The sequence below is a fragment of the Perognathus longimembris genome, chromosome 17, assembly GCF_023159225.1.
Source record: "Perognathus longimembris pacificus isolate PPM17 chromosome 17, ASM2315922v1, whole genome shotgun sequence".
NCBI lineage: Eukaryota > Metazoa > Chordata > Mammalia > Rodentia > Heteromyidae > Perognathus > Perognathus longimembris.
The window spans coordinates 50454294-50470322 of NC_063177.1; the positions used below are offsets into that span (position 1 = coordinate 50454294).

At 46.6% G+C, this 16029-nt stretch overlaps 1 protein-coding gene across 2 annotated transcripts in view; it reads right to left on the bottom strand.

Moving 5' to 3' along the window:
- Slc39a11 (solute carrier family 39 member 11) overlaps window positions 1–16029 on the bottom strand; it is a 246500-nt gene that overhangs the window by 96414 nt on the left and 134057 nt on the right. For both annotated transcript variants that reach the window (XM_048366585.1, XM_048366584.1), the window contains exon 6: window positions 3525–3698. In XM_048366585.1, coding sequence (XP_048222542.1) covers window positions 3525–3698 — 174 coding nt within the window. The remainder of the gene's footprint in view (window positions 1–3524; window positions 3699–16029) is intronic.

Genomic DNA, 16029 nt, shown 5'->3' on the forward strand with positions numbered 1-16029 from the left:
CAATCAGTAAATGGATAAGGGAGCTAAGGAGAGACTTCTGAGAAGAGGAGGTAAGAATGTCAAAGAAACATGAGAAAATGCTCATCATCCCTGGTCATAAAGGAAATGCAAATCAAAACAACTCTGAGATACCATCTCACGCCAGTTAGATTGGCCAACATTGTGAATTTTAGCAATAACAAATGTTGGCAGGGATGTGGGTAAAAAGAAACCCTATTGCACTGTTGGTGGGAACATAAACTAATACAACCACTCTGGCCAGCAGTCTGGAGGTTCCTCAAAAAAAAGTAAGCATAGATCTTCCCTAGAACCTAGCCATACCTAACTCCTGGGCATCTACCCAGAACATCACAAGCCAGGATACCATAAAGACACTTGTACATTGTTCATTGCTGCATTATTCACAATAGCCAAGTTGTGGAAACAGCCCAGATACCCTACAATAGATGAGTGGATCCAAAAAATGTGATACCTACACATAATGGAATTTTATACAGCCATTAGAAAGAATAATAATATGTCATTTGTAGAGAAATGGATGGACCTAGAGCAAATCATGCTAAGATAGGTAAGCCAAGCTCAGAGAGACAAATGGCATGTGATTTCTCATATGTGAAAGCTAGATCTAAAATATACTGGGACATAACCAATTATTCAGGTCTTTAGGCATTCATACACAGTGAGACCAAAGGAGGATACTTTAAGGAGAAGAACAGAAAGGCACAATGCTATGTGCATCTGATATAAAGTAATGCTTACTGAAATGAACTCCAGGAGATGGAAATAAGGTTTTTTTCTTTGTTGCTGTTTTTGTTCCCTTTTCTCTTTGTCTTATTTATCTGTCTTTGGGAGAGCAAGGAGGCATGGAAAGTTGGGACAAAGGGTGAACAAATGCAGCAGTGGTGCTCATGAGACACTATGTGGAAAATGAACGATCTTGTGAGTGGGGATAGGAGGGAGATAGGGAGGGAAGGAATGACATTGTCCAAAAAGAAATGTACTCTTTACGTGACTTATGTAACTATAACCCTTGTGCCAGCCTTCAATAACAATGCTGAGCAAGACACTGAGGCCCTGAGTTCAAGCCCAGTACTGGCACAGAGGGGAGGGGGACGGAGAGAGGGAGAAAAGGGAAGAGAGAAGGAGGAGAGGGAGAGCGCGAGGAGGAGTCACTATGAACTCTGTGAGAACTCAGAGACTCAATCACGGAGGGACAATCTTGAGAAAGCTGTGACCCCTCAGGCCCCAGAGCAGTGAGAGGTAGATGGGAATGGCTAAGAATGACGGTGAGGAAGCGATGGGTGGGCAGGCAGACAGTCGCATTAACCATACTCACAACGGCCCCGATTTTTCAATGCTCCTAGGACCCCAGCACCGTATCGAAAGCTGCATGCATATTATACATTTCATGTAATTCTCAGACTAAGACAGTTGTTCCACTACTGCAGTTTCATCAATGAGAAGACCAGGGTTTAGGGACGCCAAGCCATTTGCAGAGGCAAACTCATTAGTAAGTGACAGAGCTAGCATTTCACAATGTACCCTGAGGAGTGCAGCTTCCTCCACTTAGTATTTTTCTGCTTATGTAGGTCTTTTAATTGCTCTAAAAGCAGCATGGTTGTTCTGTTTTTAAATAAACACATCAATAAGTCTTTCCCCCCCGCCAATTCAATTCAATCATGTAACACAAAGTTCCCCACAATATCCACTAAGCAGGGATGTTTTAAAAAGATGCCCCATAAAGGAAGCAGATTAAAGTCAAATATGAGGGTCAAACAAGGCTGAACTCAATATCCTTAAAAAGAAAGCATTCGACAGGTGAGGACAGTCCCACAACTGCGCAGGGACCAGCACAGACTGCGACATGGGTCAGCAACGCGAAACCCTGCATCCAGACACAGAAAACTTCCACAGAGTGGCTGGTCAGCTCAAAACCAATGCCAGAAACTATGAGTGGGGCCCCCTCACAGGAGCCCAGCAATGGTGGCAACCAGACCCCTCCCTCCTGCCTAAGAAGGGACACCACACTTGAAGAGGGCAAAGAGGCCCCTTCTGCTTTCTGCGGAAGATCAAGACACAACCCCAAGCAAGAAAACCACAAGTGCCAACACCCACTGGGACCGATACTGGTTGGACTCTGCATCTTCCGCAGCCCTGGCTGCTGCCATAGGAGAGTGGGGACAATCTCCCCACACAGCCCTGTGGGAGCCCACCCCTTCCGAAGCTCACACCCCCCCAGAGGCCTGAACCCAGCCCCCTCCCCACAGGAAGTAGCTGCCAGACCAGGACCCGAGGGCAGACTCTCACCCCGTGGGAAGTAGACATCAGTCCAGACTTGAGTGCACAACAGTTTGGGACTAGAGTACAGACTCTCACAGCTGTCTGGAGATTCATCATAAAACTAAACACAGACCTTCCCTATGACCCAGCCACACCATCCCTAGGTATCTCCCCTGAACATCATGAGCCAGGATACGATAAAGACACCTGCACCTCCATGTTCATTGCGGCACTATTCACAATAGCCAAGGTATGGAAAAAGCCCAGATACCCCACAATAGATGAGTGGAACCAAAAATTGTGGTTTTTACACAGCCATGAGAAAGGATAAAATAATGTCATTTGCAGGGAAACGGATGGAACTGGAACAAATTATGTTAAGTGAGGTAAGCCAAGCTCAGAGAGACAAATGGCACATGTTCTCTCTGATGTGTAGAAATTAGACCTAAAATACACCAGGATATGATACATTATACAGGATTCTAGATACACACAATGAGATCAAAAGAGGGGACTCTTAGTAGAAAAACAAAAAGGTGCACTGCCTAAGTGCCTCTTCATATTTATATAAAATAATATACATATCGAAAGGAATGCCTAGATATGAAACAAGAGACTTTTTTCCTTCTCTTTTAAAAATGTTTTTAAAGTTTTTTTTTTATAAGTTTTTTGATAGCTCTGTCTTGTTTTCCTTATGTATGGGATAGTCAAGTGAACCTCTTCAGAAGGATTGGGGAGAGGGTACAGAACTACAAGGGAAATAGGGTGAAAAAAAATACAGCAGTGGGGCTCACAAGGATGAGAGTAAACTATACAACTCATGTGTGGAGATAGGAGCGAGGGACTGGGAGAGAGTGAGGGCAGAGACACCGTGCAAAAGGAAATGTACTCATTTCTTGACTTAATAACTGTAACCTCTCTGTACATCACACCTTTACAATAAAAAAAAGACCTTTGAACACAACAATAATGTAAGTCATGAAATCCTACTCCACATAATCTGGTACCAACTATCTGAAGAAGAGAAGTCCTGGGTAGAAATCTCGAGAGTTGTTCAAGCGAGTGAGACATGGTTGCTCTACAATGAGTAGCCCAACAAAACATGAGGTCAAGAACAGCTTGCCCCCCAACTTCTCCCCCACACCTCCAAAACCATCCATGTCGCCGCTGTCCACACGCTTTCCAGGCTGCCAAGGGATTTTACCTGCACGCGGAGAGCTGGGAGCTCAGCGCCAAGGCCTCACCTGGTACGTTGTGGATGGTGATGGCCAGGATGAGCAGAACGATTCTCCTCCAGCTGCCGCTGCCGGGCTGCTGCACCGCGCTGCCCGGAGGGTTCACCAGGGCTGCAGCAGGGCCCTCTGGAAGGCCGGCCGCCACCTTCTTCCTCTGGTATGCCTCGCCATTCTCGCTCTTGTCTGAACAAAGGAAGAGCAGGAAAGAGGCCTTGAGAATGTGCAGGCCGGAGGGCTGGGCAAGCAGCAGCCACAAGTGGGGCTGGAACTCGGGGTGTTGTGTATTTCCTTAGCCTTTTCTGCTCAAGGCTGGAGCTCTACCGCTCGGTCCACACCTCTCCCCCTGGCTTTTTGCTAGGTAATTAGGAAGTCTCTCTGATTTGTCTGCCTGGGTTATCTTTGATCCTCAGATCTCAGCCTTCTGAGTATCTAGGATTACAAGTGTGACCTATCAGTGCCCAGAGAGAGGAAAGCTGTCGTGACAGGAAAGGCTCTACTTCCCAACTACCCAGACCAGGGAACCTCTGCACTACTAGTTCCTGGTCCCATGGTAGTCATTCAGCAAACATCCATTGCACAGACACCCACCACCCAACGGCGGAACTGCATAAGACAATCAACGCTGAGCAGTGACTAGAAACAGCTTCTGGGAGCCACACTGCCAGGCTTACTTTCTGACTGGGTCACTCATCAGCTGGAAGTTCCCTGACTCAGGACCCGTTTCACAGGGGGTTGTGAGGCTTCAGTAGGAGAATGCAGCAGGGTGCTGGATGGATCGCTGGCTAATGCCAGGGATGCGTCCCTTTTCTCCCAGAGCCCCATGGAACTCTATAACATGTGACCCTACTCCTGTCATCTGGAGGCTCAGAGACCAGTTCAGAGGCCAAGCAGATTCCCTCTTGCATCACATGACTCAGGTGTGGGGTCTGAACCTGACCAATCATGTGATAAGGGGTAGCTATGCCAGACTGGAGTAAGGGAGGCCATATAGCCAGAGAGAAACAGACAGACGACTCTAAAAGGCAGTTCACTGGGTGTCAAGAGCTCGTTCTCCTTTAAAAAATTCCCATTTTGATTTATATCGGAGTGTGTTCTTTCTTAGGGCCAGAAGGTCTCAATGTGATCAGGATCCCACAGTCACATCTCTTCCTAATGGGGACAAATGACATGCAGCTGAGACGCGGACTGGGAGGGCTTCCTAAAAGACTATTTTTATTCCCTCTAAGTAGTTGTACAAAGAAGTTACCAGTTTATCAGTGCAATGCATCTCGATCTACGTCACCCCTTCCATGCTTCTCCCCATCCCTCCCAACCCCAGCCCTCCTCCCGGCAGAGGTGGGCTTCCTTCGTTCACACTGAGCCCTCCCTCACCAAGAGGGGCAGGGCCGCCTGCCACCCCAGGACGCCATGCGCACGCTCAGTCGGGAACTTCATCCTCCTTGACCCAGGAGGCCTGGGCGGCTGGCCTCACCCGGGCGGCTGCACCGAAGGCCAGGCCCGCTGCGCAACCTGAAGCCCAACTGTGAACCTGCAGTGGAATGTGGACCTGGACTATTTCTTTGTATTCTAAACATGACAAGGAGGAAATTCTTCCTGTGATAATCACGTTGTACTTGCTCATGCAAATCAAGTAAACATGGCTTGAAGAGTGAGTGAGAAAACAATACCGGGGCAGGCCAGTGCTAACGCCGGGACCCAGCGCATCCAAGGCTCTGGGCTCCATCTCCAGCAGAGGAAGGAAAGGAATGACGAAAGCAAGGAGAGTGAGGGGGGACGGGGGAAAGGAACGTGAGGAAGGGAGGGGTGGGGGGCGGTTGTACATTTTAAGCTGACAGATGACAATTCCTGGCTCCAGGGGCTGGCCAGCACCTGCTCTGAACAGCCCGATGTCTAGAGATGCAAGGCCAGCGGCGGAGGGCTGCCTCGACGCAGGCAGGGCCGCTCAGCTTTCCTCTGGACCAGTGATAAACGCTACTGGCTCCCTCGGAGCGCGCATGCCAGGCCTGACTCTCTTCCTGTGTGGATGGTTATAACTCACGAGAACACAGACAGGAAGACATACATACATCCTTTCATATCTAAGGGGCAGGAAACGCACGCTCTCTCACAAGCACTTATTTTCCCCAGGGTCAGCAGTGTGTCACTCTGAAGCCCTATGAGCGATGATCAGAACCCCAGGGCCAGGAGGTGTGTACGCAGAGCCAGTCCCCACGGAATGCAACAGAAACATGAGGAGGCCTGAAGAGTTAATAACGGAAGCTGAGATGCACACGGGGCCCCAACGTGTGAAAACTTAGAGATCGCCCCTAGCAGTGAACCAGAGGGTGCAAAGGCCTGCCACACAGCCACCATTCACTAACGACCACTAATGAGTCTACAACCAGAGAGAGTAGTCCAAATAAATCATTACCGATCGCTCGATGCAGAGGCATCCAGAGCAACCAACCTTCCAGCCTCTTCTGCTAAGGCCGGTTAACGAGGGAATCAGGGATGCACTGGTGAAAGGATGGCCCAGGAGCAAAAGCTACCGCCAAGCGTGGTGAGGGGCAGGCCGGGCCAGGGGAGCGGCAAGGATCTCGAGGGACTCCCTGAGATGGGAAAGGCCGTGGCATTTTCCAAGTAGGGGCTAGCAAGCACGTTTGAGGATGACATGGTCAAGGTCAAAACCAGGAGTAGAGGCAGCCATCAGGGAGACCAGCTGATTGAAGGTGATCTTGAGAACGTATCCCTAATTCTTTTCACTCCTTACAAAAGGCCTAGGAAGGGTTGACTCCATCTCCTTCCAGAAATGAGGAAATGAAAGAACAGAGAGGTAGAGTCACGGTCCCCGGGGCCACATGGCTGCCAGTCCACGGTGGTCAGGGTCAGAGGAGGTGCTCGGAGAGGCCACTCCATCACTCAGGGCCTCCTGGTTGACTGGAACTGGGGTGAGAGGGGTAGAGTGGTGTTTGGGGGCTCAATGGATCCACTGCTTAGCTAAAAGCCCATGTGGGAGTGGCCGGCACAGGGAGAAGGTGGCAGAGAGGGCGGGGGGTGGGGGGCTGACTGCATGGCACAGGGGAGGGAGGGGCGGAGCAGGAGTCTCGTGTTCCCACTCCTGCCCGTAGGTCGATCTGAAGACACTGCGTGGAAGTAATCTCTAACTGAGATAGCTCTAAGTAGGAAAAAAAAAAAGTATCAGCACAGGGTTATAATTCTTCTATGGAAGCAGAAAGAAGACTTTGTTGCCTGCTGTTAAAACGTGTGTGTGTGTGTGTCCTTTAGGAACTGAGCATTGAGGAATCCACACAAAGAAGGGTCTTCCCCCATCCCACTCCATCCTTCCAGGAGAGGCACTGCCTTGCTACACGTGTGAGTGAAACTGCAGAACCCAGGAAGCTCCCAGCTCCGTCTTCCCACAAAACCACCCAGAGACCTCATCCTGGTTTCCCTTCTTCCTCCCTCAGATAGGAAGTGGAATTGCACCTGGTCGGCACAAGCCTGGGCTCTGGGTTCTGCGGGGGCTGCAGTTTGGCAGTAATACCACAAGCCCGGAGGTCCTCTCTTCCTGAGCTCTAAACCATCCTCAAACCGAAGCCACTATTCCCACTCCAGGGAGAAAAAAAAACAGCTTGCACAGATGGTTAGGAGTCCTTATGGATTCAAGATATCACCTTGGGAAGTAAAGGCCAAACTAAGCTTCACTTTCATGGCCCATTGGCCTGGCTGCATGAAGACACCCTGGCACGGTGATGGGATAAGTCCAATGGGCCCCTCTCAGACCTCTGATGAATTCAGCAATGCTAATTAACAGATCACCAGCCACGAGAGAGCTTGAATAATACCCCCAAGATATCGCTGCTGCTGATGTGACTGGATTAGCACCAGCAGGCGAATTCTCATCTGCTAAGAGCAGCCAACTTCAAGTCCCCGGAGGAAGAGAATCATTCCAGGCCTGTTATAAAACCTAAGATGAAAAGCAGCCAACAATGTAGAGTGTCTGTATAGCAAACACACATATACAGCATCAAGAGGAGAGACGGTGATCCACTTACTTATATTTTTCCTTGGTTCTTGTTTTCCAGACAACATAATCTGCTAAGAATTGGTTTTGAGCCAGGTGCAGCAGCCCACCTCTGGAAGCCCCGCCATTCGGAAGGCCGAGATGGGGAGGATGGGGGGTAAAGGCAAATCTGGAGGAAAAGTTTGCAGCCCACTTCAACCAATAAAAAGCTGGATGTGATAGTCTGCGCCTGTCATTCTAGCTACGTGGGAAGCATAAATACGAGGATCCAAGTCCAGGATGTCTTAGGTAAAAGGCAAGAACCTACCCGAAAAGTAAACCACAGCAAAAGGGTTGCAGGCATGGCTCAAATGGTAGAGTGCCTGCTTAGCAAGTGCAAGGCCCTGAGTTCAAACCCCAATAACACTCACAAAAAGTTTTTAAATTTGATTCTGGTTCTTTAATCATAAATGGGATTAGAGTGACTTCCCTCATATAATTAATTTTGAATTTGAATGTGGAATAACTGTACTTGTTTAACATCAACCTTTACCAAGAAACCAAGAGAAACAAAGGCCTACGGGACTGAGTCTCACCAGTCACATGAGAATTCAAGGCAGAGCCAGGGCACACTTCTGCTCATACGGTAGAAGACCCTCAACCTAGGGAAAGAATGTGTCTGACTGTCTATAAACCACTCAGAGTTCTTATTCCATTTCCCTTTGGTCAAGAGGCAAACATACATGTAATTTTAATGGGGACTTTCAAATGAAAGCAAGAGGTCCTACCACATATAATTGCTTTCCTTTGTCCCTAGCCCTTGCCAGGGTCATGTGCACCGATATTCTGCAAATGTAAGGCGGGTGCTGTGTGGTGGTAATGAGTCCTCTCTTGGAGCAACAGCTCCATCAGTCAGCCACTATCCAGAAGGCTGCATTTGAGCAAATGCTGGCTCTGTGCCTCAGTTTCCTTGCTGTGAAATGGGCTTCATCAGCCATGTCTCCTCAGTAAGGCCGCAATGAGACCTAGAGAATATGAAAACCCGAGACACAACACCAGAAAGAACATTCATGATGTAGTTTTATATTCTACAGTTTTGCTTTAAACTATGAAAATAATGGGCTGAGAATGTGGCTTAGTGGTAGAGTGCTTGCCTAGCGTGCATGAAGCCCTGGGTTCAATTCCTCAGCACCACATACACAGAAAAGGCCAGAGATGGCACTGTGGCTCAAGTGGTAGAGTGCTAGCCTTGAGCAAAAGAAGCTCAGGGACAGTGCCCAGGCCCTGAGTTCAAGCCCCAAGACTGGCCATTAATTAAAAAAAAAAAAAAAAACTATGAGAATACTGTTTATAATTTTTAAATCACCCTGACTCTCATTTTTAACCATGCTGGGGCCTTTTTTGTTTGTTTGTTTGTTCTGCATCTATTATTTGCAAAACCATGTCTGTTTTAATTCAACTATAGTTTTGGTTTTTTTTTTCTTTTTCAGATGCTGAAAGGTGCAGTGCCCAATTCTGGCCACACGGGGGCATACTATTTCTGCTCCCTCCCACCAAGAGGGGGCGCCCACCATGAGAAAGGGCCCCTCCATGCCATGATGTCCTGGCCCCCCAGGAAAGGGAGCTCAGCACACAGGAAGGGGTCTTTCTATGCCAAGAACAACCATCACACAAGATCCTTGAGTCTTCCATGCCCTGGGTTGTCATTAACTGCTGGCTAGAAATCTGCTTCCTAAAACAGAACACCAGCAGGGCTGTCCTCCACATGCCCCTCACAAATGCAAAGCCGAGTCTCTGAATTTAAAGATCAGCAGGAGAAACTTCCCTTCTTTCCTCCCTTTCTCTCCTCCCCCTTCGTGCTGCCTCTTCAAATAAATGGGAGCCCCAAGAGCAAGCTCCAGTCTCAAGTTTTTGTGGTTTTGTTTTTGTTTTTGTTTTTTCCAGGAAAGCCTAAACTGAGATCCTCCAGTTTCTTTTATGAGAAACACAAAAGAAGTGGATTTTTAGCAGCACACAGCATCCTGAGCAACAACCCTGTTCCTGGTCTAAAGGGCAGACATGCGTACTAAAACAACCACGGGAGGGGCTGGGAATATGGCCTAGTGGCAAGAGTGCTTGCCTGGTATATATGAAGCCCTGGGTTTGATTCCCAAGCACCACATATATAGAAAACAGCCAGAAGTGGCGCTATGGCTCAAGTGGCAGAGTGCTAGCCTTGAGCAAAAAGAAGCCAGGGACAGTGCTCAGGCCCTGAGTCCAAGGCCCAGGACTGGCAAAAAACAAAACAAAACCAACCACGGGAGACTTGAGTGTAAGCTACCCAGAATCACACCACCTCAAAAGCAACATTGGTTAGAGGCTGGGGTATTTCCTTCCACACTTTCTCCTGTGGTTTGGCACTTCTGACAGATTATATTATATACTAGAGTAGATTGTGTTTTGTTCCTACTAAAAACAACATGAACATTTCTCCATTTGATTAAATATCCTCTTAGGAATTTAAGACATACAAATGTTTTACCTACATTCCCATAGCCATCAGATACTCAGGATGCTTCTAAACTGTTTTCTTATAAATATCACTGCCAACACTTTAAACTTGTACAAACAATCAGAAATTTGAGCCAAGTTAGTTCCCAGAAGTTGAACTGCTGATCAAAGAGACTACTTAGTACATTTATCTAATTACCTTCCAGGAAGACTGTGTCATACACAACACACACACACACACACACACACCACATACACACACACACCACATACACACACACACAGAGCAGCATTTTGAAGTTCTTAATGACCATTTTTTTCCAGCCAGCACTGAGTCTTCTCATATAGAAATAAATTCACTTATTGGTATTTCTTAGACTAAAGTGAAGTTGAACATTTTTCACAATTTCAGGCATATATCATTTGGCAAAACTGCCCAAATGAAGCCCCTTTAGGTAATGACCATATGATTAGTTAATTCCTTACAGACGGGCAATTTTCCTATGATCCACTTAGGCTTGGCAGTGACTAATGAGTCCTAGCTAGAGAAACAGGTACTATCACGCATCAGACAGATGTGGCCAAGTGGGAGTTTCAGGCTCAATTCTGTGTTATTATTATTAATATTAATATTCCTTCCTGAGATTTCTCAAGACCACATAGTGTATCTCTTTTCTTATAATTTTTTTCTCTCAACAGTGAAGTGTCAGTCCTTGCAGAGTAGAGGGGGTAGGAGGGCATCTTTCACGTGCCCAGTCTGCTCTCCTCCACAGTGCTGGGATTCTCCTAAGCAACCTGGTAGTTAGGTAAACAGTGCCCTGGACAGAAAAGAATCTTTGGTTCCCTGCTAGAGATGATAAATGGAGCAAATAAAAAGGTGCCCCATTTTATATGAATTGCAGTTTGAAAATATAAGTGTATACTCAATATTTCACAAGCTAAGCTTATACTAATATTCAGTTTTTTGAGATAGAGCTACATATTCTGCATTTTATCTGACACCCTGGCTGTGCCCAGTCCCAAGCCAAAGCACTACGGACAAGGAGGAGAGGTAGGTACTGATTGCACTCTAGTCAGAGAGAGCTACACTCTTGGGGTGTACACAAGTACTGGGGCTGAGTCACACCTCCCCTTCCAGCCTTTTGCCGATTAACTGGAAATAAGAGGCTCATGGATCTGTCTGTCTGGGATGGCTTTGAACTGTGATCTTCAGATCTCAGCCTCCTGAGGAGCCTGGATTAGAGGTGTGAGTCACCAGTGCCCAGCCAAGAGCCACACTCTTGCACCTGCCTGAACACGATTAAGAACGCACAAGAGGAGCCATGAAGTGCCCTGGGAGACCAAGGAAACTTCAAGGGAAAACAACTGACGTATTTATGGTGCTTACTGACCTTTAGGCAGGGAGACATCTGGAGCTTGAGAAATACGATCACAAACTTATTTACAACCTTCCTAACTCTAATGGATATTTCCATTTATCACTCTAACAACCACAAACCACATGATTATTAAAGGGTCAGAGGCGGCCTGGGTAAGGAAGCTGATGTGATTTCCTTGTCTTCTCAGTCGGTACATGCTTTTCCAGGCAGCCCAGGTCATCCGAGCCTTACCTTGGATGCTTATGAATAAGCAATTGCTTAGCGACAACACAGACACAAATAGGTCTGCATAATTGAGGAAAATTAAATGTACATCAGATGGCTTCACTATTAGCTAAAGTTTTGCTCATCCATTAAGCCAACCACCCACTAAAATGTTCCTCATTTCAACTAGCAAGGTAAAGTAATTTCTACACTCAGGCAGAAGAGCCAAAATGTCCAATAATATTAACAATCCATCTACCAGGTTGGCTCCAAGGAACAAACAACTGCCTCTTATGAGCATGAACTCTCATGAACTAAAACTGCCATCTAAAAAGTAAGTATGGGTGGGATCCTGAGCCGTCTCTTACTTCTTCCCAGCCCATGCTGAACGTACATTCCATATTGTTGAACACTCTCAGGAGAAAGGGCATTCTGGAGATCACCCATGCTTGTAAGAGTTCTGCAAAGGAGTCTAAGTCTCCCCGAGAAGATAGGAGCCCTTCGCTTAACTCTCTCAGCTATAAATTACCAGGCCCAAGAGGGGACTGACAAAATGTCTCCTTCAGAGCTGACAAGCACTGTTCATAGCAGCTAATTGTCCTTCATCTCACTTCTCAATAAAGGGATTCTGCTCTGCCATCTTGTCCAATTCCAAAAACAAGGTATCATCACCTAGATGCCTCATTTCCACACGTGGTATAAAACCCACCCATTTTGACATTAAATCATAGTGGGAGCTAGGAAAATACCCATCCCTGGGCCCCACCCTGGAGCAAGCTAACTCAGAATCTTCCCACAAGGCTTAGGACTCTACGTTGTACCAGCCAACACAAGACTCAGCCCAAAACAATGGCACAGCCTCAATTTTGAAAACTGACACCTTCGTCTATCCAATGACAACTCGGTCCAATTTCTCCCCTGTTATCTAAGTCTCTCTGTCCGCTGTTGCCGCCCAATAAGGTGGCAGGGACACACCTGACCCCTAGCTGCATCGGGGCAACCAAGGAAACAGAAGATGGTTTTCTAAACACACAGAGGAGAGGCAAAGGAGTTTAAGGCTAGGATGTTAAAAACAAAACAAAAAACAGTAAACTGTCATGCAAGAAACCCTGTCTTCTTCATCTCAAATGAAACATTTCATTTTTAGAGAAGAATAAATTCTCTTACAAGGAAACAAGAAATGTGGTCACCAAAGGGAACCAAGAGAAAATAAGTTCCCCAAATCAAAACATTCTCTCGTCTTCCCTAAGCTATCTATCTCATACAGCCCTCTATTTTTACCTCCCATGTCTTCTCCTTTTCTACAGGAGAGTCTCCAGGAATCCAAATATGACCTTGAAGGAAACAGTCAATTGCTACTAGCAGGAGTTTTACTGATTACTCAGATTTGTACAAGATATTACATTCCATAAGCTTCGATAAAAACCAGGGTCTCTTTTCTGCCCAGGGCTACACAAATAAAAAGGAAAATGGTGCACCAAAATGTTTAAGTGACACTGTAATCTCACTGACGTTTCTTGGTCTATGGGGTTTCTTGTGTTTTAGGTTGTAAACAACGGAGCCAACAAAGGAGCAAAAGACAAGTTCATGTCTGAAGACTGAGGCGTTGCTTCTTGTTGTTACGAAAAGGCTAGGCTTGCCAGGTACCACTGGCTCATGCCTGTAATCCTAACGACTTGTAGGAGGCTGAGATCTGAGGATCATGGTTTAAGGCCATCCTGGGCAGACAAATCTGAGAAACCCTTATCTTCAATTAACTGGTAGAAAGCCAGAAACAGAGGTGTGGCTCAAGTGGTAGAGCACCAGCCTTGAGTGAAAAAACTAAAGGATGGTGTCTAGGCCCTACGTTCCAGCCCCAGTATAAAACGGGAGCCTGAGGACAGGTATGGGGAAGGAGGACTTCCTATTCCAAGAAAAAACACCCCCACAACCCTCCCTGGCACCTCCCTGCCCAATGTTGGATGTGACGTACCTCCTCCATTGAGTGTCAGACTCATTGGTAGGCAGGGACAGTGGTCCCACCTGCTGTGAAGTCCACCCAACTGGTCAAGCCAAGAGGACGTCCCTTTGAGAAAGCCCAGGAAGGGCAAGATCTAGAAGTGCAACATCTGTCCTACAGGCACATTTTGCCTTCTACTGATACTCACAAGATGGAGAGAAGTGGTTCCATGCCAAGGGATTTGGAAGAAGGGAAAGAGGAAAGGAAGGGGAGCGCAAACACCCAACAGAGGGGAAACTTAGTGATGCCTTAAGGAATCTGTGACTTCAATGCAGCCATCTACGTTAACTTCATCCCAGATCTTTTCCCTTTGCAAAGACACTATTAATTAAATGGAACCCATGACAGAATTCTGGGACCAGGTCTATCTTCAAGTTGCTGAAGGAAAATCCCAGGAAGGGGGCAACCTGGACAGGAGTAAGCTGCTTCCAGCTGTGGCCTAACTAGGTGGACACTAGGACATCTTCTAGAGAGACCATTCCCATGGCTGGTGCCACCAGCCTCTAGTGCAGTGCCTACATGGTTGGCGGGCCCCTGTGAACGGTACCCACCGAGTTCTCCCCTAGCGCACACAGATGGGGCTGTCTCACTGCTGATTGGGGCCAGAATGTGCACTGGAAGAGGGAAAATCTTGGTCTGGAAGACCTGATGTCCCTTTGTACTCCAAAATAAAATGCACTATTGTCCCTCCATGTTCATTAAAATAACTGTATAAGCAGCGGAGCCTCACTGTGTTGCCCAGGCTAGCCTACTCTGGGACTCTCCCGGGGTCATTTGATTCTTTTGTCTCCATCTCCCGAGCAGCTTTGACTACAGGCACCTGCCACTATACTCAGATACAGTATCTTCTGATCATTCTAATAAGCATTAAAACAATGGAACATTATTCCCTACCCAGCAGTGACCAACTTTTAGTATTTATTCCGGGTATATGCATAGGTTAAACACACACACACACATGCATGTACACATAGACATACATGAACACATATATGAGCATGCACACACATATATAAACACACACGCCATTTTTCAATCTAGACTTTGAAACAAGATTTTACACAATGGCAAAATATAAACATAATCTGACCATTAAATATTCTCCTGCATCAATGTTTATGAATTAAATTTCCTTTAACCACAAAAGGTCAAGAGGAGAAAAATGCAGAATTTCAAGTCATCAAGCAGAGAACCAAGAATGCATATTAAATTTTTCTCTGTTAGGAAAAAAATTTTAAATGATGTGTGTTCATTGTCCTGAGTATTTCCAAATCAGGCACAACCAGTCACCTTCCACCCTCCACTGAGCAGTGCTACTTAGAACAATAAAAGCTAGCCAGACTAGAATTATAAATTGCCACTTAAAAATTGGCCAAATGTTGTTTGAACTTAAAAGGGCCAATATATCTTTCTCTGAGACATCTGTGGCATAAATGTAACCTTGATGAGTGATTTCCCAACTCGAATGGCATATTAGAAAGAATGCCGGTGCCTGTGGGGAGGAGGGATCTCTTGTTACAGCTTGGTTTTTCATACTATTTAACAATCTTCAAGTGCACCATTTATCAGCTGTCTATCTGGAGGGGCCTGGCCTCTCATAAGTACCTGTAGAGAAAGGCTGGACTCTTGCTTTTTGTTCCCACACAGGTGTCCAAAGAGCCTTGCCCAGGTGCCAGGCACCGAGCAGGTATTTGAATATCTATGGCACATATCATGAAAACTAAGGGCTGGGTGTCCCTAGAAACACTCCTTTCTCTCTCTCTCTCTCTCTCTCTCTCTCTCTCACACACACACACACACACACACACGTACACACAGAACATTTTGTTCCTACTGTTCTGGGACTTTATGAGTTCTTTTAAGGTTAATAAGCTCATTCTACAATATCTTGTCTTATTGCCAGACCAACATTTATTTATCCCAAGGCTCACTGCATGTACATACAGATCAAAGGTCATGAACTTTGTTCTGGTAAAAATCCACAGAGTGATATGTCTGTCTTTGTGTGTAGCTCCACGTCTTGTAATTACTCCACGGTGTATCCTAGCACAAACCCACGGAGAAGAGGTAGAGGAGCCGGAAGCTCTACACAGGGCTTCGACCAATACGATTGCTTTTACAAAAACAGGTGGCAGGCCAGAGTCGGCTCATAAATTGTACTTTACTGATCTCTGATACAGACTCGTAAAGGCAGGATTTTAAGATCACTTAGGGCTGCAGGCATAGCTCCCGCTGTAGAACACTTGCTGAGCAAGCATCAAGCCCTGAGTTCGAACTCCAGTATCAGCCAAGAAAAGATAGCTTTGAGAGTCATATCTTTTGATCACCAGTAGAATTCCTCCAACGTCCCTCTTGCTTCCCAAGGAGCTCAACTGCCGAGGTCCACCCACGGATGGGCACTGCATAAAGACCAGAGGACATAGGAGTTTCCTGGTGGGAATGAAGGTGAGAAGGGCATGG